Source organism: Oncorhynchus mykiss, chromosome 1 (assembly GCF_013265735.2).
Source record: "Oncorhynchus mykiss isolate Arlee chromosome 1, USDA_OmykA_1.1, whole genome shotgun sequence".
NCBI classification, from domain to species: domain Eukaryota; kingdom Metazoa; phylum Chordata; class Actinopteri; order Salmoniformes; family Salmonidae; genus Oncorhynchus; species Oncorhynchus mykiss.
In genome coordinates this window covers 83,902,874-83,927,937 of record NC_048565.1, presented here as the reverse complement: position 1 = coordinate 83,927,937, position 25,064 = coordinate 83,902,874, and the positions used below count along the sequence as shown (strand labels likewise).

The window sequence follows — 25,064 nt, the reverse complement described above, 5'->3', positions numbered from 1 at the left end:
CTCCCCTTTAGAGAGACCCAGTCAGTCAGACAGACCCTCCCTCCCCTTTAGAGAGACCCAGTCAGACAGACCCTCCCTCCCTTTTAGAGAGACCCAGTCAGACAGACCCTCCCTCCCCTTTAGAGAGACCCAGTCAGACAGACCCTTCCTCCCTTTTAGAGAGACCCAGTCAGACAGACCCTCCCTCCCTTTTAGAGAGACCCAGTCAGACAGACCCTCCCTCCCCTTTAGAGAGACCCAGTCAGACAGACCCTCCCTCCCCTTTAGAGAGACCCAGTCAGACAGACCCTCCCTCCCTTTTAGAGAGACCCAGTCAGACAGACCCTCCCTCCCCTTTAGAGAGACCCAGTCAGACAGACCCTCCCTCCCTTTTAGAGAGACCCAGTCAGACAGGCCCTCCCTCCCCTTTAGAGAGACCCAGTCAGACAGACTCTCCCTCCCTTTTAGAGAGACCCAGTCAGACAGACCCTCCCTCCCTTTTAGAGAGACCCAGTCAGACAGACCCTCCCTCCCTTTTAGAGAGACCCAGTCAGACAGACCCTCCCTCCCCTTTAGAGAGACCCAGTCAGACAGACTCTCCCTCCCTTTTAGAGAGACCCAGTCAGACAGACCCTCCCTCCCTTTTAGAGAGACCCAGTCAGACAGACCCTCCCTCCCTTTTAGAGAGACCCAGTCAGACAGACCCTCCCTCCCCTTTAGAGAGACCCAGTCAGACAGACCCTCCCTCCCCTTTAGAGAGACCCAGTCAGACAGACCCTCCCTCCCCTTTAGAGAGACCCAGTCAGACAGACCCTCCCTCCCTTTTAGAGAGACCCAGTCAGACAGACCCTCCCTCCCTTTTAGAGAGACCCAGTCAGACAGACCCTCCCTCCCCTTTAGAGAGACCCAGTCTGACAGACCCTCCCTCCCTTTTAGAGAGACCCAGTCAGACAGGCCCTCCCTCCCCTTTAGAGAGACCCAGTCAGACAGACTCTCCCTCCCTTTTAGAGAGACCCAGTCAGACAGACCCTCCCTCCCTTTTAGAGAGACCCAGTCAGACAGACCCTCTCTCCCTTTTAGAGAGACCCAGTCAGACAGACCCTCCCTCCCCTTTAGAGAGACCCAGTCAGACAGACCCTCCCTCCCCTTTAGAGAGACCCAGTCAGACAGACCCTCCCTCCCCTTTAGAGAGACCCAGTCAGACAGACCCTCCCTCCCTTTTAGAGAGACCCAGTCAGATAGACCCTCCCTCCCTTTTAGAGAGACCCAGTCAGACAGACCCTCTCTTTTAGAGAGACCCAGTCAGACAGACCCTCCCTCCCTCTCACAAACACCCTGACAGATAGACCCTCCCTCCCTCTCACAGACACCCTGACATACCCTCCCTCCCTCTCACAGACACCCTGACATACCCTCCCTCCCCCCTCCCTCTCACAGACACCCTGACATACCCTCCCTCCCCCCTCCCTCTCACAGACACCCTGACATACCCTCCCTCTCACAGACACCCTGACATACCCTCCCTCCCCCCTCCCTCTCACAGACACCCTGATATACCCTCCCTCCCTCCCTCTCACAGACACCCTGACATACCCTCCCTCCCTCTCACAGACACCCTGACATACCCTCCCTCCCCCTCCCTCTCACAGACACCCTGACATACCCTCCCTCCCTCCCTCCCTCTCACAGACACCCTGACGTACCCTCCCTCCCTCCCTCTCACAGACACCCTGACATACCCTCCCTCCCCCCTCCCTCTCACAGACACCCTGACATACCCTCCCTCCCTCTCTCTCACAGACACCCAGACAGAAAAAATTAACAGTAAACATTACACTCACAAAAGTTCCAAAGGAATAGAGACATTTCAAATGTCATTTAGTATTATGGCTGTATACAGTGTTGTAATGATGTGCAAATAGTTAAAGTAGAAAAGGGAAAATAAATAAACAGGTCACAAATTGTGCTGCTGCTTACTCCCTCTCTCTCACAGAGATCCAGACAGACATACCCTCCCTCTCTCTCACAGAGATCCAGACAGACATACCCTCCCTCTCTCTCACAGAGATCCAGACAGACATACCCTCCCTCTCTCTCACAGAGATCCAGACAGACATACCCTCCCTCTCTCTCACAGAGATCCAGACAAACATACCCTCCCTCTCTCTCACAGAGATCCAGACAGACATACCCTCCCTCCCTCCCTCTCACAGAGATCCAGACAGACATACCCTCCCTCTCTCTCACAGAGATCCAGACAGACATACCCTCCCTATCTCTCACAGTGATCCAGACAGACATACCCTCCATCTCTCTCACAGAGACCCTGACAAACCCTCCCTTCCTCTCACAGAAACTCAGACAGACCAACCCTCCCTCCCTTTCACAGAGACCCAGACAGACCCTCCCTCTCACAGAGACCGACAGACCCTCCCTCCCTCTCACAGAGACTCAGACAGACCCTCACTCTGTCTCACAGAGACCCAGACAGATCGACTCTCCCTCCCTCCCTCCCTCTCTCCCTCCCTCTTTCCCTCCCTATCTTTCACAGAGACCTACACAGGCCCTCCCTGTTACAGAGACACAAACCCTCCCTCTCACAGAGACCGACAGACCCTCCCTCCATCTCACAGAGACCCAGACAGACCCTCCTGCCGTCTCACAGAGACCAGACAGAGGTACAGTGTCCCTCTCACAGACACCCAAACAGAGGGACACTCATCCTCTCACAGACACCCAAACAGAGGGACACTCACCCTCTCACAGACACCCAAACAGAGGGACACTCACCCTCTCACAGACACCCAAACAGAGGGACACTCACCCTCTCACGGAGACCCAAACAGAGGGACACTCACCCTCTCACGGACACCCAAACAGAGGGACACTCACCCTCTCACAGACACCCAAACAGAGGGACACTCACCCTCTCACAGACACCCAAACAGAGGGACACTCACCCTCTCACAGACACCCAAACAGAGGGACACTCACCCTCTCACAGACACCCAAACAGAGGGACACTCACCCTCTCACAGACACCCAAACAGAGGGACACTCACCCTCTCACAGACACCCAAACAGAGGGACACTCACCCTCTCACAGACACCCAAACAGAGGGACACTCACCCTCTCACAGACACCCAAACAGAGGGACACTCACCCTCTCACAGACACCCAAACAGAGGGACACTCACCCTCTCACAGACACCCACTGCCTTCAGTGAATCAACAGATTAACCTGTTGACTGAATACAAATCTACATATACATTTCTCCAATGTATCCCCTCTCGCTCTCTCTCTCAATTCAATTCAAAGGGTTTTATTGGCATGGGAAACACATGTTTACATTGTCAAAGAAAATGGAATAGACAATAAACAAAAGGGAAGTAAACAATCAGTAAACATTACACTCACATTACAAATGTTTTAAGAGAATATAGACATTTCAAATGTTATATTATTGTCTATGTACAGTGTTGTAACACACACACACACACACACACACACACACACACACACACACTGTTGTAAATGGTGAAGGAAGTCTGTTGTGATTTATTTTACCACACCCTCCCAGGGCCTCTTCTTCTTTGCCTTTGTGTCGTTGCTGGGTTTACAGGGCTCCCTGCCACACCCTTTAGTGTGTGTGTGGTGTGTGTGTGGTGTGTGTGTGTGTGTGTGTGTGTGTGTGTGTGTGTGTGTGTGTGTGTGTGTGTGTGTGTGTGTGTGTGTGTGTGTGTGTGTGTGTGTGTGTGTGTGTGTGTGTGTGCGTGCGTTTGTGTGTGTGTTTACGAGCAGAGTGTCTGTGTCTACCATGGAGAACACAGATGTGGAGCCAGCAACAGTAACCACAGACCCATAAAGACATTGAAAAGAGTCCTTCTACCAGCCAAGAACACACCAATGTCACCCCATCTCAGTCTCTCTGTGGGGCCCTTGGGTTCTTCTTTTCTCAAAGACTAAAGGCGCATCTCAAACATCTGAGTGACATCCTCTCCTTTTTTACTGATGTGAAAGAGTAGCTGAATAGCTGAAAGCAAAATCCCAGTAGACATCATCCACCATACTGTTTTCACTAACCCTGTGTTTTCAGATGACATTGATACACTATTTCTTATTAAGAGTGCAAAAAAAGTGCAGAAAAAAGTGCAACATTTAGTTAAGGTGAAACAGTAGGAACCATTGCTGGAATGTCCATCTACACCAGGGATGTTTTTTTAAGTATTTTATTTCCCCTTTATTTAACCAGGGAGGCCAGTTGAGAACAAGTTCTCATTTACAACTGCGACCTGGCCAATATAAAGCATAGCAGTGCAACACAAACAACAACACAGAGTTACACATGGAATAAACAAACATATAGTCAGTAACACAACAGAAAAATAATCATAAAAAAGTAGCAAAGTAATTACAGTTTAGCAGATTAACACTGGAGTGATAGATGAGCAGACGATGATGAGCAGATGATGATGAGCAGATGATGATGAGCAGATGATGATGAGCAGATGGTGGTGTGTAAGTAGTGATACTGGTGTGCAAAAGAGCAGCCAAGTAAATAAAAACTATTTGGGGATGAGGTAGTAAGATTGGGTGGGCTATTTACAGATGGACTATGTACAGCTGCAGCGATCGGTTAGCTGCTCAGATAGCTGATGTTTAAAGTTAGTGAGGGAAATGTAAGTCTGCAGCTTCAGCGATTTTTGCAATTCGTTCCAGTCACTGGCAGCAGAGAACTGGAAGGAAAGGTGGCCAAAGGAGGTGTTGGCTTTGGGGATGACCAGTGAGATACACCTGCTGGAGCGCGTGCTACGGGTGGGTGTTGTTATCGTGACCAGTGAGCTGAGATAAGGCAGAGCTTTACCTAGCATAGACTTATAGATGACCTGGAGCCAGTGGGTCTGGCGACGAATATGTAGCGAGGGCCAGCCGACTAGAGCATACAGGTCGCAGTGGTGGGTGGTATGAGGCGCTTTGGTAACAAAACGAATGGCACTGTGATAGACTGCAACCAATTTGCCGAGTAGAGTATTAGAAGCTATTTTGTAGATGACATCGCCGAAGTCGAGGATCGGTAGGATAGTCAGGTTTACTAGGGTAAGTTTGGTGGCGTGAGTGAAGGAGGCTTTGTTGCGAAAAAGAAAACCGATTCTAGATTTGATTTTGGATTGGAGATGTTTAATATGAGTCTGGAAGGAGAGTTTACAGTCTAGCCAGACCTCTAGGTAGTTGTAGTTGTCCACGTATGGGCAACTGGTGCCTTTTGAAGGCCCGCAGATCAATATATAGAATTCATCTGTTGACAGGTAGAATAATAGAATACACAAGGTGAAATTTCGAAATTTGGTTGTGCATTAGCAGTTTCTCTTGTTACATTATGTCAGTCACTGACAGTCACTTAATTAGCCCATCGAGAGCTTGGGACTTTAAGGTTCGATCTGGATTTTTGTCCATTTGTTACTGACATGGCCTTGTTCTGTTCAGTGTTCTCTACCTTCATAAAGTATTCAGACACCTTGACTTCTTCCACATTTTGTTACTTTACAGCTTTATTATATATATATATATATATATATATATTTTTTTAATCCTCAGCAATCTACACACAATACCCCATAACGACAATGCGAAAATAGGTTAGTTGATTTTTTTTGCACATTTATTTTAAATAAAAAACAGAAATACCTTATTTACATAAGTATTCAGTGGTAAATTCAATTGATTGGACATGATTTGGAAAGGCGCACACCTGTCTCTATAAGCTCCCTCATTTGAAAGTGCATGTCAGAACAAAAACCAAGCCATGAGGTCGAAGGAATTGTCCATAGAGCGCCAAGACAGGAGTGTGTCGAGGCACAGATCTGGAGAAGGGTACCAAAACATTTCTTCAGCATTGAAGGTCTCCAAGAAAAGAGTGGCCGCCATCATTCCTGGAAGCCAGCTCACCACCTCTCACCAGCTCACCACCTCTCACCAGCTCACCACCTCTCACCAGCTCACTACCTCACCACCTCTCAGCAGCTCACCACCTCTCACCAGCTCACCACCTCTCACCAGCTCACCACCTCTCACCAGCTCACCACCTCTCACCAGCTCACTACCTCACCAGCTCACCACCTCACCACCTCTCACCAGCTCACCACCTCTCACCAGCTCACCACCTCTCACCAGCTCAATACCTCACCACCTCTCACCAGTTCACTACCTCTCCAACTCTCACCAGCTCACCACCTCTCACAAGCTCAATACCTCACCACCTCTCACCAGCTCACCACCTCTCACCAGCTCACCACCTCTCACCACCTCACCACCTCTCACCAGCTCTCACCAGCTCACCACCTCTCACCACCTCACCACCTCTCACCAGCTCTCACCAGCTCTCCACCTCTAACCAGCTCACCACCTCTCACCTCTCACCACCTCTCCACCAGCTCACCACCTCTCTACCTCTCACCAGCTCACCAGCTCACCACCTCTCACCAGCTCTCACCAGCTCACCACCTCTCACCAGCTCTCACCAGCTCTCCACCTCTAACCAGCTCACCACCTCTCACCTCTCACCACCTCTCCACCAGCTCACCACCTCTCTACCTCTCACCAGCTCACCACCTCACCACCTCTCACCAGCTCACCACGTATCACCAGCTCACTACCTCTCACCAGCTCACCACCTCTCCACCTCTCACCAGCTCTCACCACCTCTCACCAGCTCACCAGCTCACCAGCTCACTAACTCTCACCAGCTCACCACCTATCACCAGCTCACCACCTATCACCAGCTCCACCACCTCTCACCAGCTCACTGCCTCTCACCAGCTCACCAGCTCACCACCTCTCACCGGCTCACCACCTCTCACCAGCTCACCACCTCTCACCAGCTCACCACCTCTCACCACCTCTCACCAGCTCACCACCTCTCACCAGCTCACTACCTCTCACCAGCTCACCACCTCTCACAAGCTCACCACCTCTCCACCTCTCACCAGCTCACCACCTCTCACCAGCTCACCACCTCTCACCAGCTCACCACCTCTCACCAACTCACTGCCTCTCACCAACTCACTACCTCTGTTAAATAAGACACAGACTACACAGTGAGATCAGATGAACCTTCACCACAGGATGGAAAGGGGAAAGGTCATTAAAACAGCATACAGGGGCACTGGGGAGGGTGAGAGCCACCCAGATTGAATCCTAAGAAGGCCTTGCTGTCATGGAGAACACCAACAGACAGACAATGGGAGCTTGGGCATAGCCTATCTGTCAAACTGACAGAGACACCCACAGACAGCTTTGGCTATCTGAGAAAATAGTGAATAAACCAGACTAAAAGATTAGAAACCAGACTAAAAGATTAGAAACCAGACTATTTCTATGGATGCCTGACTCATACGCTACATCCCTTTCAGATTCAAAACATCACTGAATCAAAGGAACATTTGAACTTTTGCCAAAAGTTAGGTACATTTTCTTTAGCAGCAGCTATTGGCTAGTGGCTAGTGGGAGAGAGCTAAAGAGAAACATGAGAATTACATTTCCAGGGGAAACCACCGTCACTATTTTTCTGGATGTGCCACTCTTGGCTGCAATGACATCACAGAAGTTGGTACATTTCACACAAGAGTTCTGAGTCGGAACAGAAGCACGCTTTGTTAGGAGTTCCATCACCATAGAAACACATAGAACTACGCCACACACTCTGACTTCAGGTCAGAAATCAGAAGGACCCGGTGGTACAGAGAAAAAAGTCCCAAAATCAATACATTACTTTCATGTTTTGAAGTTTAAAAGATAGGAGTCTGTGAAGTGAACATCTAACCACGTTTGATGACCAAAGACCCAGACAAACAGACCCACGGTTGTATTGGGATGCCAAGGTTGCTTTACGGAATAAATAAGAACATTGTGTGAGAACTGAAAAAAAAGCATAATCGTGACATGGACACTCCTGTGCCTTCAGGATAAGAGCTGTGAAGATGCTGACCTAGTTAGACACCAGGCTTACTGTCCATTCGTTTACTCCAATTAGGGGACTGGTAATAGGGTTAGGGAAAATAATAAAGGAGAATATATTAAAATATATACAGTAACAGTCAAAAGTTTGGACACACCTACTCATTCAACATCAACTTTTCAGAGGCGACTGCGTGAATCAGGCCTTCATGGTCGAATTGCTACAAAGAAACTAATACTAAAGGACACCAATAATAAAAAGAGACTTGCTTGGGCCAAGAAACATGAGCAATGTACATTAGACCGGTGGAAATCTGTCCTTTGGTCTGATGAGTCCAAATTTGAGATTTTTGGTTCCAACCGCCGTGTCTTTGTGAGAAGCAGAGTAGGTGAACGGATGATCTCCGCATGTGTGGATCCCACCATGAAGCATTGAGGAGGAGGTGTGATGGTGTGGGGGTGCTTTGCTGGTGACATCGTCTGTGATTTATTTAGAATTCAAGGCACACTTAACCAGCACGGCTACCACAGCATTCTGCAGCGATACGCCATCCCATCTGGTTTGGGCTTAGTGGGACTATAATTTGTTTTTCAACAGGACAATGACCCAACACACCTCCAGGCTGTGTAAGGGCTATTTGACCAAGAAGGAGAGTGATGGAGTGCTGCATCAGATGACCTGGCCTCCACAATCACCCAACCTCAACCCAAATGAGATAGTTTGGGATGAGTTGGACCGCAGAGTGAAGGAAAAGCAGCCAACAAGTGCTCAGCATATGTGGGAACTCCTTCAAGACTGTTGGAAAAGCATTCCAAGTGAAGCTGGTTGAGAGAATGCCAAGAGTGTGCAAAGCTTTCATCAAGGCAAAGGGTAGCAACTTTGAATAATCTAAAATACATTTAGATTTGTTTAACACTTTTTTGGTTACTACATGATTCCATATGTGCTATTTCATAGTGTTGATGTCTTCACTATTATTATACAATGTAGAAAATAGTAAAAATAAAGAAAACCCCTTGAATGAGTAGGTGTGTCCAAACTTTTAACTGGTACTGTATATACAGTATTTACAAAAAATGTATATGGGGGATTGGAAATGACACAGCCATTGATGGAAGCCACAATCTATCTGCAATATTAAAGCTGATCTACCCGCTAAAAAATATATACAGTATATAAAAAAATATATATATATATATTATGCGATATGATAAGGGGTGGAGCATGGGTTAGGCCTAGTCGTTAAAATGGCATGTTATGGTTCTAAAGCACAGTGCCTCTGTCCTCTCTAGCATGGCCTCCTAGTGACCACCAAGCACTGAGGAATACCCGTCTTCCCTTCCTGGGAAGTGTGGAAGTTCCATGTGTTTCCAGCTCCACCCAAAGAGCCTTAACCCCACTGAGAATTAGTGATGGTTCACACGCACACACAGGCACGCAGATGTGCGCGCACACGCACACACACACACACAAACGCATGCACTCTCTCACACCACACACACTTGCGCACACATACACGATCATGCTCGCACAAACAGGCACGCAGACACACACACAAACATAAAAGCATGTACACATGCACACACACACAGTCCTAACCTTACCCCTGGGAGAGATGGATGGTTTACAGTACTCCCACCCCCTCTAATCAAGAGTGAGCTAGTGTGGCGGGTGGGTCATTGAGCCCAGATGAAACCCATTTCCTCTCTAGTCTAACCCAACATGAGCTACGGCAGATTCCTGGTCTTGTTACTGTGTGTATATGTAGGCTAGCAGACAGCCCTCTAATGCTCCAACCAACTGAGCCATCAGAACCAAAGACAAAAAATTGTATTTTTCAATAAATTCTTAATTCATAATCTGATAATATCAAGCTGTGTTTTTATCTCTGTGATCAGTGTTTATGAAGCTAAGACAACCTCCCACCAGGAAGTTGACGCTTCAATAATACCAGAAATACTGCAATATTACATCACCCGAGGACCTGTCCTTAGTGCTGAGTGATTTGCTTTTTGAGGTCGGTTTGGATTCGGTTCAATTATTAAAAAATAATAATGGTTTCTATTTTGATCTTTTTTTAAAGATTTTTACATTAAATGCACAATGCATTATGTGCATCTGCTTATCACTTCAATACACTTCAATACAGATGCACCAATATGACATTTTTGGCCGATACCGATATCCAATATTTTCCTTGCCAAAAAACCTGATACCGTTAACCAATATTACAAATTTTAGCAGCCTTTTAAGCATTCTAGTACAGTTAAATAGTAGAAACACATACACACACTGACCAACAAGTTATTTTGTTGGCATATACGTATGTCCATCTTGTCCAGCTGTGTCTGTAACATTTCACGTAAACCCTGTTTCTTGTCTGCATGGAAGTAGCGGTCCTTGTACCTAGCATTGAGCATGTAAGTAGCGGTCCTTGTACCTAGCATCAAGCATGGAAGTAGCGGTCCTTGTACCTAGCATCGAGCATGGAAGTAGCGGTCCTTGTACATAGCATTGAGCATGTAAGTAGCGGTCCTTGTACATAGCATCAAGCATGGAAGTAGCGGTCCTTGTACCTAGCATCGAGCATGGAAGTAGCGGTCCTTGTACCTAGCATCGAGCATGAAAGTAGCGGTCCTTGTACATAGCATTGAGCATGGAAGTAGCGGTCCTTGTACCTAGCATCGAGCATGGAAGTAGCGGTCCTTGTACCTAGCATCAAGCATGGAAGTAGTGGTCCTTGTACCTAGCGTCGAGCATGGTGGCGACACAGTAAAGAGGCTCAGAGAGAATGCCACCGAATCGCTTGTTCACAGCCTCTAGTAGAGTACTTTTGCAAGTTTAACCCCACAGTCTGTGTCGGCAGTTTTGTTGAGCAGGTGTTTCAATGCCACGACAGAGGGTATCACGTCTGCTGCAGACGGAGTTGATGAGCTTATTTCTCCAGTCAGTTGTTCGAATGGAGCTAGCTAGTGTGTTCATGTTTCCAAGTTTAAAACATGTTCTCAAATGCTATTGAAATGGCAGCAGCGGTATGAGAACCAGCACATTCTTTAGCATGCAATATGGCTTTCCTCAGTATGAAATCCTCGTCGACCCACTGTGCTGTCAGGCTCAGCATGCTCATTGGGCTGACATCGCTGGTCCAGATGTCAGTCGTGAAGCTAATAGCAGTGACGCCCATAGCAAGTAGCTCATGGATGTGCGTTCCAAGAATACTGTGTAACTCCGGTAGCACAACATCTGAAAAAGAGTGCCTACTTGGTAGTGTGTACCGGGGCTCGAGGTGCTCGGCCAGTCGGCGAAAGCCAACATCATCCACGACAGAGAACGGTTGATTGTCAAGGGCAATGAATTCCAGTATCTTGGCGTTAATGGATTTCGCCTTTGATTGTCTCGCTGAAATGTTCTTACTCTTTCAAATGACTGCTCATCTTGAGCTTGTTTAGTTGTTGGAGGTTAGTTTTTTTCTGCTTTAGTTCTAAGTAGTCTGTGGGGGATGCACTTTCAAATGAGTAATTAGGTTTGTGGTATTGAATGATTTCACTTTCTCCCCTCCCCGGGAAATAATAGCAACACAAACGTTGCATTTGGCCTTTTTGTTATCTTCCTTTGAAACTTCCAGATAGATCCACACAGCAGACATTGTGGGCTAGGTTAGGAATGCTGTGTTGCACGTGTAGCGCAATATTTTTGGTGACGTCGTTACGTCATCTACCTACGTTATATAGGTATGCATGTCAGCTTTGACATCGGTTTTGTACATTGGGGTTAATCTCGACATCAGACCGATGCCGATGTTGGCATTATTAGCTAATATTGGTCCGATATATTGTGCATCCCTACTTATTAACCACCATTTATTCACATTATTTTACTTTATTAAAATATTTCAGTTGTTGTGTATATTTAATTTGTTTTTTGACTTTATTATTATTATTATTTCATTCCAAGTCATCATCATCTCATCTCTATAGAGCTGCTGCCTGACAAAATCAATACTTTTGTGATTCTTCAAAGTAAAATAAGACATACTTTTATGACTGCTGAATACCTCTAATCACTTAGATCATATATTTTCAGGTAGAGATACCTCGCAAAGCAACTGCCCTCTACATCTATTTTCTGTCTCTTCTGTCCCACTCAGTGTCTGCTCCGCACTAACCCAACATAGCAGGTGTAATAGAAACACACAGACCTGACCAGTAGGCACGCAATGGATTATGGTCATTGTAGTTAATTACCATGTTTGACACTAAACTATGTAGAATATCGTCCTGTTGGAAACAACTCCCTACTACACCGCATAGTTCGGGCTTGATCTGATTTATCTCTAGAGAAACTGCACATTGAGCTCACAGAAAATAACAAAATGGAATTCTAATAATTGAACCGACATCGGTCAATTAGTTGTTTAAAAAAGAAAAAATAAGCGGAATATCGGTTGATAGCAGTACCTATCCTCCATCTCTGAACAGCAGTGAGAGAATAATGTTACAATCTAATAAAAGCAGTCGACACACACACGCACGCACACACACTCTTACGCACACACACACACGCACACACACACGCACACACACACGCACGCACACTCTTACGCACACACACACACACACACGCACGCACACACACTCTTACGCACACACACACACTCTTACGCACACACCCACAAACACGCCAGTGTGAATAAGCTGAGGAGTGCTGGTTGATGTGGTATTGTTGGCTGTGATCCAGTGCTGTGGGTAAACTCTACAGGTCAATAAATGGGCCAGTCTGTGTGATTCTCACCTAGGGAGAGTTTCCTGCTGAATGGGAAGAGGATGTAGCTAACAAACGATCAGGGACAAAGACAGAAGCATGCACACACAGCTAGAGAGTCTCACAGCGAGGGGTCATGTTAGAGAATGGAGGGCGGGGTTGTCTCCTCTCTGGACTCATAACAAGCAACTGAGGAAATAGCTATCAAGACACCACACACAGTCATGCACACACACTGTTTCCTTTCTCCATTTCTCACACTATGGGTCTCCATGACCTGTACTGAGATTAAGTCAGATAGAGAGAGAGACAGACAGACACAGACAGATGGGCGGACATGTTTACGGACATATTCAATCAATCCTTATCCCAGTCTGCTGTCCCCACATGCTTCAAGATGGCCACCATTGTTTCTGTTCCCAAGAAAGCTAATGTAACTGAACTAAATTACTATCGCCCCGTAGCACTCCCTTCTGTCATCATGAAGTGCTTTGAGAGACCTGTCAAGGATCATATCACCCTAGACCCACTTCAATTTGCTTACTTCCCCAATAGGTCCACAGACAATGCAATCGCCATCACACTGCACACTGCCCTATCCCATCTGGACAAGAGGAATACCTATGTAAGAATGTTGTTCATTGACTACAGCTCAGCATTCAACACCATAGTACCCTCCAAACTCATCGATAAGCTTGAGACCCTGGGGCTCGATCCCGCCCTGTGCAACTGGGTCCTGGACTTTCTGACGGGCCGGCCCCAGGTGGTGAATGTAGGAAGAAACATTTCCACTCCGCTGATCTTCAACACTGGGGCCCCACAAGGGGGCGTTCTCAGCCCCCTCCTGTACTCCCTGTTTACCCACAACTGCGTGGCCATGCACGCCTCCAACTCAATCATCAAGTTTGCAGGCGACCCAACAGTGGTAGGCTTGATTACCAACAACGACGAGACAGCCTACAGGGAGGAGGAGAGGGCCCTCAGAGTATGGTGTCAGGAAAATAACCTCTCACTCAATGTCAGCAAAACAAAAGAGATGATCGTGGACTTCAGGAAACTGCAAAGGGAGCACCCCCATCTCCACATCGACAGGACAGCAGTGGAGAATGTGGAAAGTTTCTCTGTGTACATATCACCGACAAACTGAAATGGTCCATGCACACAGACAGTGTAGTGAAAAAGGCACAACCGCGCCTCTTCAACCTCAGGAGGCTGAAAAAATGTGGCTTGTCACCTAAAACCCTCACTAACTTTTATAGGTGCACAACTGAGAGCATCCTGTCGGGCTGTATCACCGCCTGGTACGGCAACTGCACTGTCCACAACCACAAGGCTCTCCAGAGGGTGGTGCAGTCTGCGCAATGCATCACCAGGGGCAAACTACCTGCCCTCCAGGACACCTACAACACACGATGTCACAGGAAGACAAAAAAGATCCTCAAGGACAACAACCACCCGAGCCACTGCCTGTTCACCCCGCTATCATCCAGAAGGCGAGGTCAGTACAGGTGCATCAAAGCGGGGACCGAGAGACTGAAAAACAGCTTCTATCTCAAGGCCATCAGATTGTTAAACAGCCACCAACAGCACAGAGAGGCGGCTGCCTACCTACAGACTTGATATCATTGACCACTTTAATAAATGGAACACTAGTCACTTTAATAATGCCACTTTAAGAATGTTTACATATCTCGCATTACTCATCTCATATGTATATACTGTATCCTTCACTATCTATTCTTTACTATCTATTGCATCTTAGCCGCTCTGTCACTGCTCATCCATATATTTTATACTTACAGTTGAAGTCGGAAGTTTACATACACTTAGGTTGGAGTCATTAAAACCCATTTCTCAACCACTCTACAAATTTCTTGTTAACAAACTATAGTTTTAGCAAGTCAGTTAGGACGTCTACTTTGTGCATGACATGTCATTTTTCCAACAATCTTTTACAGACAGATGATTTCACTTATAATTCACTGTATTACAATTCCAGTGGGTAAGAAGTGTACATACACTAAGTTGACTGTGCCTGTAAGTTGACTGTGCCTTTCCTCTAGAGATGAACGTACTTTGGTGCGAAAAGTGCAAATCAATCCCAGAACAACAGCAAAGGACATTGTGAAGGAAATAGGTACAAAAGTATCTATATCCACAGTAAAACGAGTCCTATATCGACATAACCTGAAAGGCCGCTCAGCAAGGAAGAAGCCACTGCTCCAAACCCGCCATAAAAAAAGCCTGACTACGTTTTGCAACTGCATATGGGGACAAACATCATACGTTTTGGAGAAATGTCCTCTGGTCTGATGAGGAAAAAGGAGGAAAAAGGGGGAGGCTTGCAACCCGAAGAACACCATCCCAAATGTGAAGCACGGGTGTGGCAGAGTCATGTTGTGGTGGTGCTTTGCTGTAGGAGGGACTGGTGCACTTTACAAAATAGATGGCATCATGAGGTTTGAAAATTATGTGGATATATTGAAGCAACATCTCAAGACATCAGTCAGGAAGTTAAAGCTTGGTCGCAAATGGGTCTTCCAAATGGACAATAACCCCAAGCATACTTCCAAAGTTGTGTCAAAATGGCCTAAGGACAACAAAGTCAATGTATTGGAGTGGCCATCACAAAGCCCTGACCTCAATACTATAGAAAATTTGTGAGCAGAACTGAAAAAGCATGTGCGATCAAGGAGGCCTACAAACCTGACTCCGTTACACCAGCTCTGGCAGGAGGAATGGGCCAAAATTCACCCAACTTATTGTGGGAAGCTTGTGGGAGGCTACCTGAAATGTTTGACCCAAGTTAAACAATTTAAAGGCAATGCTACCAAATACTAATTGAGTGTATGTAAACTTCTGACCCACTGGGAATGTGATGAAAGAAATACAAGCTGAAATAAATCATTTTCTCTCCTATTATTCTGACATTTCACATTCTTAAATTAAATTGCTGATCCTAACTGACCTAAAACAGGGAATATTTACTGGGATTAAATGTCAGGAATTGTTTAAATGTATTTGGCTAAGGTGTATGTAAACTTCCGACTTCAACTGTATATATTCTTATCCCATTCCTTTACTAGATTGTGTGCATTAGGTTTTGTTGTGGAATTTGTTAGATATTAAGTTTGTTTGTTTGTTGTGAAATGGTTAGATATTACCTGTTAGATACTGCTGTCAGATCTAGAAGCATAAGCATTTTGCTACACTCATAATAACATCTGCTAACCATGTGTATGTGACCAATAAAATGTGATTTGATTTGACACAGATAGACACACAGACAGTGTGTTTGGTTACCTCTAAAAAACATTCCTCTGGTGCCATTGGTGGAAATCAGATCCAGGTCGACTCCATGAGAGACATAGATCCAGTCATACAAACCTCAGGGTGCCTCTGGGTTCAAATGTCAAACAGCATCCATATACGGTCACACTGGACTGGTTGCACAAAAGATGAAGCTTCATAACAAGGCCTATTTTCATTGTCAGAACTCCACTGACCCAGCCAGTCTGGCTGAATCTGTATGGAACAACAGGGAATAGCTAGGCCTGTTCTGACAACTCCTGGAGGAAAATGGTATGTGTTACTTCATTCACATTTCAACGTTAAGAATCGTCCTCAGGGTGCTTGAACGTTAGAGAAGCCATGCCAAGCTAAGCCCGACCTACCTTATGTTGCATGCTGTGTTGAATGAACAGCCACGGCCACTTGAAATAACATGTAGTTTGGAGCTCATCAACCCTCATCTCCACTCAGGAACACTCCCTCTGCACTGTACTAATGGGAGAGAGAGTGCTCTGCTACAGGCATTGATGGTGGCTGAACTGGGCCTCCTCTGTGTGCGAAAAACACCTAGAAACTAAGCTTGTGCAGAGACACAGAGAGCTTCTTCAGTATATAAGGAACACCTAGAAACTAAGCTTGTGCAGAGACACAGAGAGCTTCTTCAGTATATAAGGAACACCTAGAAACTAAGCTTGTGCAGAGACACAGAGAGCTTCTTCAGTATATAAGGAACACCTAGAAATTAAGCTTGTGCAGAGACACAGAGAGCTTCTTCAGTATATAAGGAACACCTAGAAATAAAGAACACACACAGAAGTGTAAGGATGGAACACCTGGAGACGCTGAGATTATGTGTGCCGGTTGCCTTAACAACGACCCCTGTGAAGCCCGGTGATTAGCCCAGAGGTCACAACCTTTGACCTTAGCCAGTTGATCATGACAAGCTGGCCGTTCAACACCCCACCGCACACACACTTTCTCTCTCTCTCTCACACACACACACCAGAACAACAAGGTGGACAGTTTAACCCCAGTAAGTCCCAGTGAGGGGATGTCGTGGCTAATAAACTAACATCTGGGAGAGTTACAACCATTAGTTGAGCTCTGAGACTCGGACCAAAAAACCCAATGAAATCAGACTCCCTATGTCTTAAAGTGTACAAACACTTTCATATCCAAGATGTGAAGGAGGAAAACACGTTGTCTGTATTGAGATCAGGATTCAAGGGAAGGGAAGCATTTGAGAAATGGGCTGGAAGCAACGTAAACCCTCTCACCATATCAAGTTATAGGTCTAACACAATATTTCTCCAATTACTTTTTTCTTTATCTATTTTTTATTTTAAAAAGGTATAATAAATTGACAACACATTCTAATTTGTTGAGAAGAGTTTCATTAAAACAAATGCTTAAATTGAAAGCTCCACATTTAAAATCAATACCACATCAATGACAGTGACAACATCCAGTCTCTTGTTGCCCATGATGGTGGAAGAGGAGGGCTCAATTGTGTAGGAGGACACAGGATACCTCATTACACCACAGGGCGACTCAGCGTAAATGTTTTACCCTGCGTATCCCTCCGCCTGACTTAGCCTCATACCAGGAACTATATCCACAGCGAGTGTGCATCCAAAATGGCACCCTATTCCCTACCCTATTCCCTACATAGTGCACTACTTTTGACAAGAGACGTATGAGCCCAGAACAAAAGTACTACACTATAGAAAATAGAGTGCCATTTAGGATGAATGTTATCCTTCTCAATTATGCAAAGGCAGCTAACAGACATTTTGATGGTTGAGGGAAGCCTCCTATTTCACCTGTGGAGAAGAGTAGAACAATAACTATATCCTTCCACAGTGGAGACCCATCATTCAGACAGAGCCCCACCTGTTTTGAGCCCCACATTTTTTGGATGGGAGGCTTTCCTGTTTTGCATGTTATTTTGGCATTAATAGGTGTCACATATCAGTTTGCAAACAATGTAAAACAAATATATAATTGAGTTAATAAAGCCGCATAGAAACATGGTCTCTTTTTTTGTTTTCTTGAGTAAGGCAGCTCCAAAATGCAGGTGTTTCAGCCTAGCGCAGTGCTTTCTGTGTTGGTGGGGCAAGCAGAAAATATGGAGCATTGCGCCGTGATTGGCTCAGTGTTCTGTCACTCATGGGGACACTACTTCACCGCCAAGAGTAGAGATAGAAATTTCAAGCCCCTTGGGTGCTGCCATAGAGTTACATTAGAAGTGCGCATCCAAGAAGGCTCAAGGTCAATGGCCACAGATAAAGTGATGTCAAATCATGTTATATGTACAGTGGCTTTGATTGGACATCATACTTTCAAAATCTTAGCTATCAGTCATCATCATGAATCAAGTCGACAATCTAATGGCAAATTCTTTTTAATCCTTGTCATGTGAAGATAAATAATGGAGAGAAATTATAGATAAAACGTATCGGTGCTCATCGGCCATTGAACAAACACTACACAACAAGTTGGAAATAGTAAATTCAACAATGAGTGGGTTGGACGGAATCAGTGGCTAACTGCAAGCATTGAAAAGCAATCATTAGCCTGCTATTCAGTGGACTGTCTGTATGGTCGCAAGTCCAAGATTAAGGGTCTCTTTTCCTAGTTAAAAATTATAAACATTCAACATTGGCCATGCTGTCAATAAAGCATGATTTTTGCCTCGCTCAAAACAACTGTTAACTCGGAACTGAAAAATGTGACTTTAGTGAGTTCAAGACAACTGGTATCTCGGGAAAAACGAGCTACGACTGGGAAAATACATTTTGAACTTTCATCCAACTCGGAATTGTAAATCCGGAACTCTGACCTCTTTCTAGAACTACGGCCTGAAGATCACTGACGTCATCATGATTAAGCCTTGTTTTTTTCAGAGTGTCCAAATCCAGAGATTGCCAGAATTTGATGACAAAGTTTGATGACACAATTTGCTGACGAAGGACAGCCTCGCCCCCTAACCTGTTCAAGTGAGCACAGCACAACAAGGTGAGTCCAAAAATGTATTCTATGCTGCTACATAAATTATGTAATATGCTAGGGAGATATGTATACTGTAGCTAAGAAAGTAATACTAAGGGTATGTTGTGTAGTAAGCTGTTCGTATCACATGTGCCTCACCCTAATAATTTGGTCTATTTTCACCTCTTAATTTCGTCTACTGTTCTGACTTGGTAGGGCACATGTGGCCTATAACCTGTTTTTGAGAAATGTAATCATCGAATATTGTAAGAGCTTTCATTGTCTGCTTATATGCCCCCTTTATTTATCCTAAAGTTCTGACTTGGTGTACCGGGAGTACATTGTAAGAACGGCCCATGCTATGAATTCTGTCGCTGTACATTTCAAAAGTGCTGAACAAATAGTTATATTGAGTACGTCCGTCCTAGCTCGCTCATTAATGTCTTAATCTAAATTACGGATTGCCTTTTATCCGCTTGTTGTCCCATTATGCCATAGTTTGTACATCTCAATTGTCAGTAGAAACCACATATTTTTAAGCAAGTCAGCCATATCAACTATGTTTTTTTAAAGGCAGTAAATGAGGCTGAATGAACTGTTTCTCTGCCAGACAAGGCTCCGCTGATAGCCAGGTGTAGCAGTGGTAAGATGTTGAGACTGCTGTTGGGACAGCTTTATGTAGGCCCTAACAGTTTGTCGACACAGTTTGTCACCGTTATAGTGCAATTAATGTATTGTTTAGTGTTGCGTTGTGTAGTGGCTTTGCTGGCATGCATCCCATATATTTTTCTGCCCCACCAAGATGTACATGCTAAAATCACTCCTGTCCTTCCATGACAAGGCTATTAAGACATAAGACTCTGATTAACAGTATAGTTACACCATATTCTATTTATATGGTGTACTGGCACCATTCTCTCAAAATACCTTCTTCCCTACAACTTCATATCTTAACTTGAATACAGTTCAGGATCCCTGAGGTCTAGCTAACACCAGCTCTAGCCACTCTTCAGCACTCTCCCGAAGTTCTGCTCTGATAAATATAGATGTCCATTACATCAATCATTCACTAGAATGATCTAGACCAGTGTCGTTCTCTAAAGCACCAAACACTGCAGACTAGCCTATATCTCATCCTTATCCAATTTCTAACAATCTTTCTTCAACAACTCTATTAAAACCCTCTACAGAGTTTGTACCCCTTGGAAAGAAAAACCTCATGATTGCATACGCCTCTAGCCTGAATCTATGAAAGAGAGAGAGACAGACAGAGAGTGAGAGACAGAGAGAGACAGAGAGAGAGAGAGGGAGAGAGGGATAGAGACAAACAGACAGACAAAGAGAGAGAGATATGACATTTGAAATGTCTTTCTTCTTTTGGAACTTTTGTGAGTGTAATGTTTACTGTTCATTTTTATTGTTTATTTCACTTTTGTTTATTATCCATTTCAATTGCTTTGGCAATGTTAACATATGTTTCACATGCCAATAAAGCCCCATAAATTGAATTGGGTGGGAAAGAGAACGAGAGATTCCAGTGTGAGAGGTCAACTCCAGTATCAGGGGGCCCATTCCCAGAAAGGCATAACAACAGAGCCTGTTCATCCTCCTAGTCTCACAATCCACCCCGTCTCCCTCATCATTCCTTCACCCAGTGTCTCCCTCACCTCATCCCCTCCAAACACCCCACCTCCTCAATTCCACTCCACATCCACCCCAAGCCCCTTATCTCCTCACCCATTCCCGTTCATCGTCCGTCCGTCCCCCCTCACTCTCTTCCTCTCCTCCTCTCTCCCCTCATCCAAAGAGTGTCGGCCCCATGAACCATCAGTCTTCTCCCTCCATTAGCACTGACACAGTGATAATCAGACAGACAAAATGAGGAAACTAACGCAGTCTTATAAATGACTGTGCTCATAGTCTCTATCTATCTCTCAATTCAAAGGGCTTTATTGGCATGGGAAACATATGTTTACATTGTCAAAGCAACTGAAATTAACAATAAAAAAAAGGAAAATGAACAGTAAATGAACAGTAAACATTACACTCATAAAAGTTTTAAAAGACATTTGAAATGTTATATTATTGGCTATGTAACAGTGTTGTAACAATGTGAAAGTAGTTGAAGTATGAAAGGGAAATAATAAACAGTTGGTGTTTGTGCTCCCTGTTTGGGTTCTCTCTCTCTCTCTGACAGTTCGGCATATCAATTTCTACCTCTCCCTCCTTCCCTCTCAACCCCCTTACCTCTCCACCTCCCCCCTCCCTCCCCACGACCTCTGTCCTGCCCTCTCACCTTCACCTCTCTCCACCTCCGTCCTTTCCTCTCCACCTCTCCTTCACTCCTCCCTACCCTTCCCTCTTCCCTTCCCTCTTTCCCTTCCCTCTCCCCTTCCCTCTCCCTACCCATCCCTCCTTCCTTCTCCACCTTTCCCTCCTTCCCTTCAATCTCCACTTCTCCCTCCTTCCCTTCCCCTCCCTTCTTCCCTCTCTACCTCTCCTTCACTCCTCCCTACCCTTCCCTCTCTACCTCTCCCTCCATCTCCCCTTGTGTGGTTTTCTCTCCCTTTTCCTCTAATTCCTGTCCTCTACCTCTCTCCACACAGTGCACCTTGACATACAGACTGAAATGGGGAACAGCTCTGAAGCACACACACACTGCTGACCTGTGACCTGCCACCTGACCATGTGTCCAAGGCCAACAAAGCAGGCTGTATTGAAAGTGACTATACTTTGTGTGTGGGTGTGTGTTTTGGACCTGCATGCTGCATAAACCTTGTTTCAAATCTCTCAATTCAATTCAAGGGCTTTATTGGCATGGGAAACATATGTTTTCTCTCTCTCTCTCTCTCTCTCTCTCTCTCTCTCTCTCTCTCTCTCTCTCTCTCTCTCTCTCCCTCTCTAGTATCTTCTGAGCTTACCATAATTAGGTGTAAAATCCACACAGAGCTGTCATTTACACCTACTAGAACCAGTCTTCACTGACATTGTACAAGCCATGAGATCATGTTGTCATAGATACGGTATGGATGTTGCACAACATAGCTGCTTGAAAAGGATCAAATGATATCTTTCTGAAACTCATAAGGGCTTTTTGAATATTGACAAATTGCAAATAAGTACAAAATTAGATTTAAACACCTGTTGTTCATTTAATTTGACTACCTAGTTAGTTTTTACACCAATGTGCACACTGTCCACAAAATGAGGTGGAGACTGAGCTGCACTTCCTAACCTCCTGCCAAATGTATGACCATATTAGAGACACATATTTCCCTCAGATTACACAGTCTCACAAAGAATTTGAAAACAAATCCAATTTTGATAAACTCCCATTTCTATTAGGTGAAATACCACAGTGTGCCATCACAGCAGCAATATGTGTGACCTGTTGCCACAAGAAAAGGGCAACCAGTGAAGCACAAACACCACTGTAAATACAACCCATATTTGTTTATTTATTTTCTCTTTTGTACGTATTATTACAACACTGTATATAGACATAATATGACATTTGAAATGTCTCTATTCTTTTGAAACTTTTGTGAGTGTAATGTTTACTGTTAAATAAAAATGCAGAAATTAACTTTAGTTTATTATCTATTTCCCTTGCTTTGGCAATGTAAACATGTGTTTCCCATGCCTATAAAGCCCCTTTGAATTGAGCAGAAGAAGAGAGAGAGGTCTAATTGTAGTTGTACAGAGGTTTGTAAACAGGCTTTGCCAAACAGACAGAACGTGTCAACATGAAAGACAACACTGACTGGACTGGTCAGTCAAAAATATGTGTGAGACCACCAGGCGAATGTTTGAGCAAGCCGATGTTTATTGGACATCGCCTCTGAAGCTTTGTGACAAAGCCAATAGATAGTTTACCAAGGCCTGCATTTGAAAGCTTCGACTTCTACACCAATCACCACATGAATGAAACAGGCACGGTATGTAGGCCTAGACTTGAACATCCTCTAGTACTGAAGACAACATTCTCTTGTTGTTGGATAATGTTATATCACAAAAAAAATTATATGGTAGGCCAGGCCTATTTCTTATCATGTTAATAGACCTACTGAGTAATAAACCTCTAAATACAGTATTGAGGACCAATAGCCTAACTGCATCATATAATATTGAATATAATAAAATAACCTTAGGCTATCTTTTCTACAGGGACTATGAGCAATACATGCTCAATCTCAATGTTGTTCTTCACGTGTCCAGTGCAATAAGCTTTGAAAAAAGTATAAATTCTTCAGGAACATCGCAACAAAAAAAGGCTGACCCGAAGACAGGATCAGATCACATGTCATTGACATTTTCTCAGGCTTTTATTTTCATTATCTTACACATTTTCTCTCTCGAGGCTGCTAAGTGCTGTGTAAACAAAGCATTTCCCAAAGAGTCCCTAGAAATTCTGTCTAGAAACTCAAGTCCATACTTAACAATACTTAAACCCATTATGGGGTTTGATCATTTCTCATTAAATAATATCCTAATTTATTGTGTGCCAAGATGGCAATGAGCATTCCATTATTTATTGTTGCACGGGCAGCATGTTTTCTCAGACATGTCAATAAAAATAAACACATTAAAACAACTATAAATAGTGACGTTAGAATAATCATTCGTGTACATACCGACTGCTTTGATGACAAACCCTTTGGGTGACCTCAGCGCTCGGCGCATCCAAGCTTCCCTCAGCACCTCTAGGTTGTTGGCATTCCCATGGACGAACAATACCAAATTCTCCATCCATCCTTGAAAGTAAACTTCAGCTATAGCTTTCACAAGTCTTTTATTCCAAAAACTGCGCAGATTTTGCGCTTTAAAATCGGCAAAAATCTCCTGGCCGCTTGCAGCCTTGTATTTCTCTCCACCCGTGGCTCTCGAGCTCTCCTCGTCCTTGCCGAAGACCAGCGCGAGCGAGGCAGTCGACAGTTGGACGACCCGTTGTTGTGACATTTTCGTTATCTCGGATTTGCGCGATTCCAGGTGAGAAATATCATGCTACAGACACTATCAAAAAATTGAAGCTCTTCTTCCAACTCGTAAAGTGATGCTATTCCACCATACTCTCATTGGAACGCTAGAATTTGTAAAACATTCCGACAGTGGCTGTGAGCTGTGCCTGTAATTTAGCGGAGCGCAGACTGGGGTAGTTTCTCCTGCTTCCAAGGTAACCAGTGGTGACACTGGCAGAGGAGGCGGAGGGATGCTGATAATCAGCTAGTTGTGACAGGGCCAGTGGCGACCCGTCATTCAAGGCAGGCAACACATATTTAGCATTAATAGGTGTCACATATCAGTTTTCAAACAATGTAAAAAAATAAATATATATTTAATAAAGCCGCATACAAACATTCGCTTTTTTGTTTTCTTGAGTAAGGCAGCTCCAAAATGCAGGTGTTTCAGTTTAGCTCAGTGCTTTCTGTGGCGGTGGGGCAAGCCAGCAGAAAATATCGAGCGTTGCGCTGTGATTGGCTCAGTGTTCTGTCACGCATGGGGACACTACGTCACCGCCAAGTCTAAGGGTAGGGCTAGACAATTCTAGACCCTTGGTTGCTGCCATAGAGTTACATTAGAAGTGCCCATTCAAGAAGGCTCAAGGTCACTGTCCACAGATAAAATTACAAAAAAATCACATTATATCTAGAGTAGCTTTGATTGGACATCATACTTTCAAAATCTTAGCTAGTGTAGCCGATTTGGAATGGCTAGCTAGTTAGCGGTGGTGCGCGCTAGTGGCGTTTCAAATCGGTGACGTCACTTGCTCTGAGACCTTGAAGTAGTGGTTCCCCTTGCTCTGCAAGGGCCGCGGCTTTTGTGGAGCGATGGGTAACGATGCTTCGAGGGTGACTGCTGACGTGTGCAGAGCGTCCCTGGTTCGCGCCCAGGTCGGGGCGAGGGGATGGACGTAAAGTCTATACTGTTACACTAGCAGTCATCATCATGAATCATGTGGACAATATACTGGCATCATATTTAATCCTTGTCAAATGAAGAGAAATTATAGATAAAACATATCGGTGCTCATCGGCCATTGGACATAAACATTACACAACAAGTTAGAAATCGCAAATTCAACAATG

General features: G+C 44.9%; 1 protein-coding gene across 1 annotated transcript in view; it reads right to left on the bottom strand.

Moving 5' to 3' along the window:
* The window catches only part of LOC110530893 (storkhead-box protein 1-like), a 47,816-nt gene extending 23,660 nt beyond the window's left edge, over positions 1–24,156 (bottom strand). The window contains exon 1 of the mRNA XM_021614192.2: positions 23,613–24,156. Within this exon, the coding sequence (XP_021469867.2) occupies positions 23,613–23,937 (325 nt within the window). The 5' untranslated portion in view covers positions 23,938–24,156. The remainder of the gene's footprint in view (positions 1–23,612) is intronic.
* Positions 24,157–25,064: the final 908 nt, after the last annotated feature.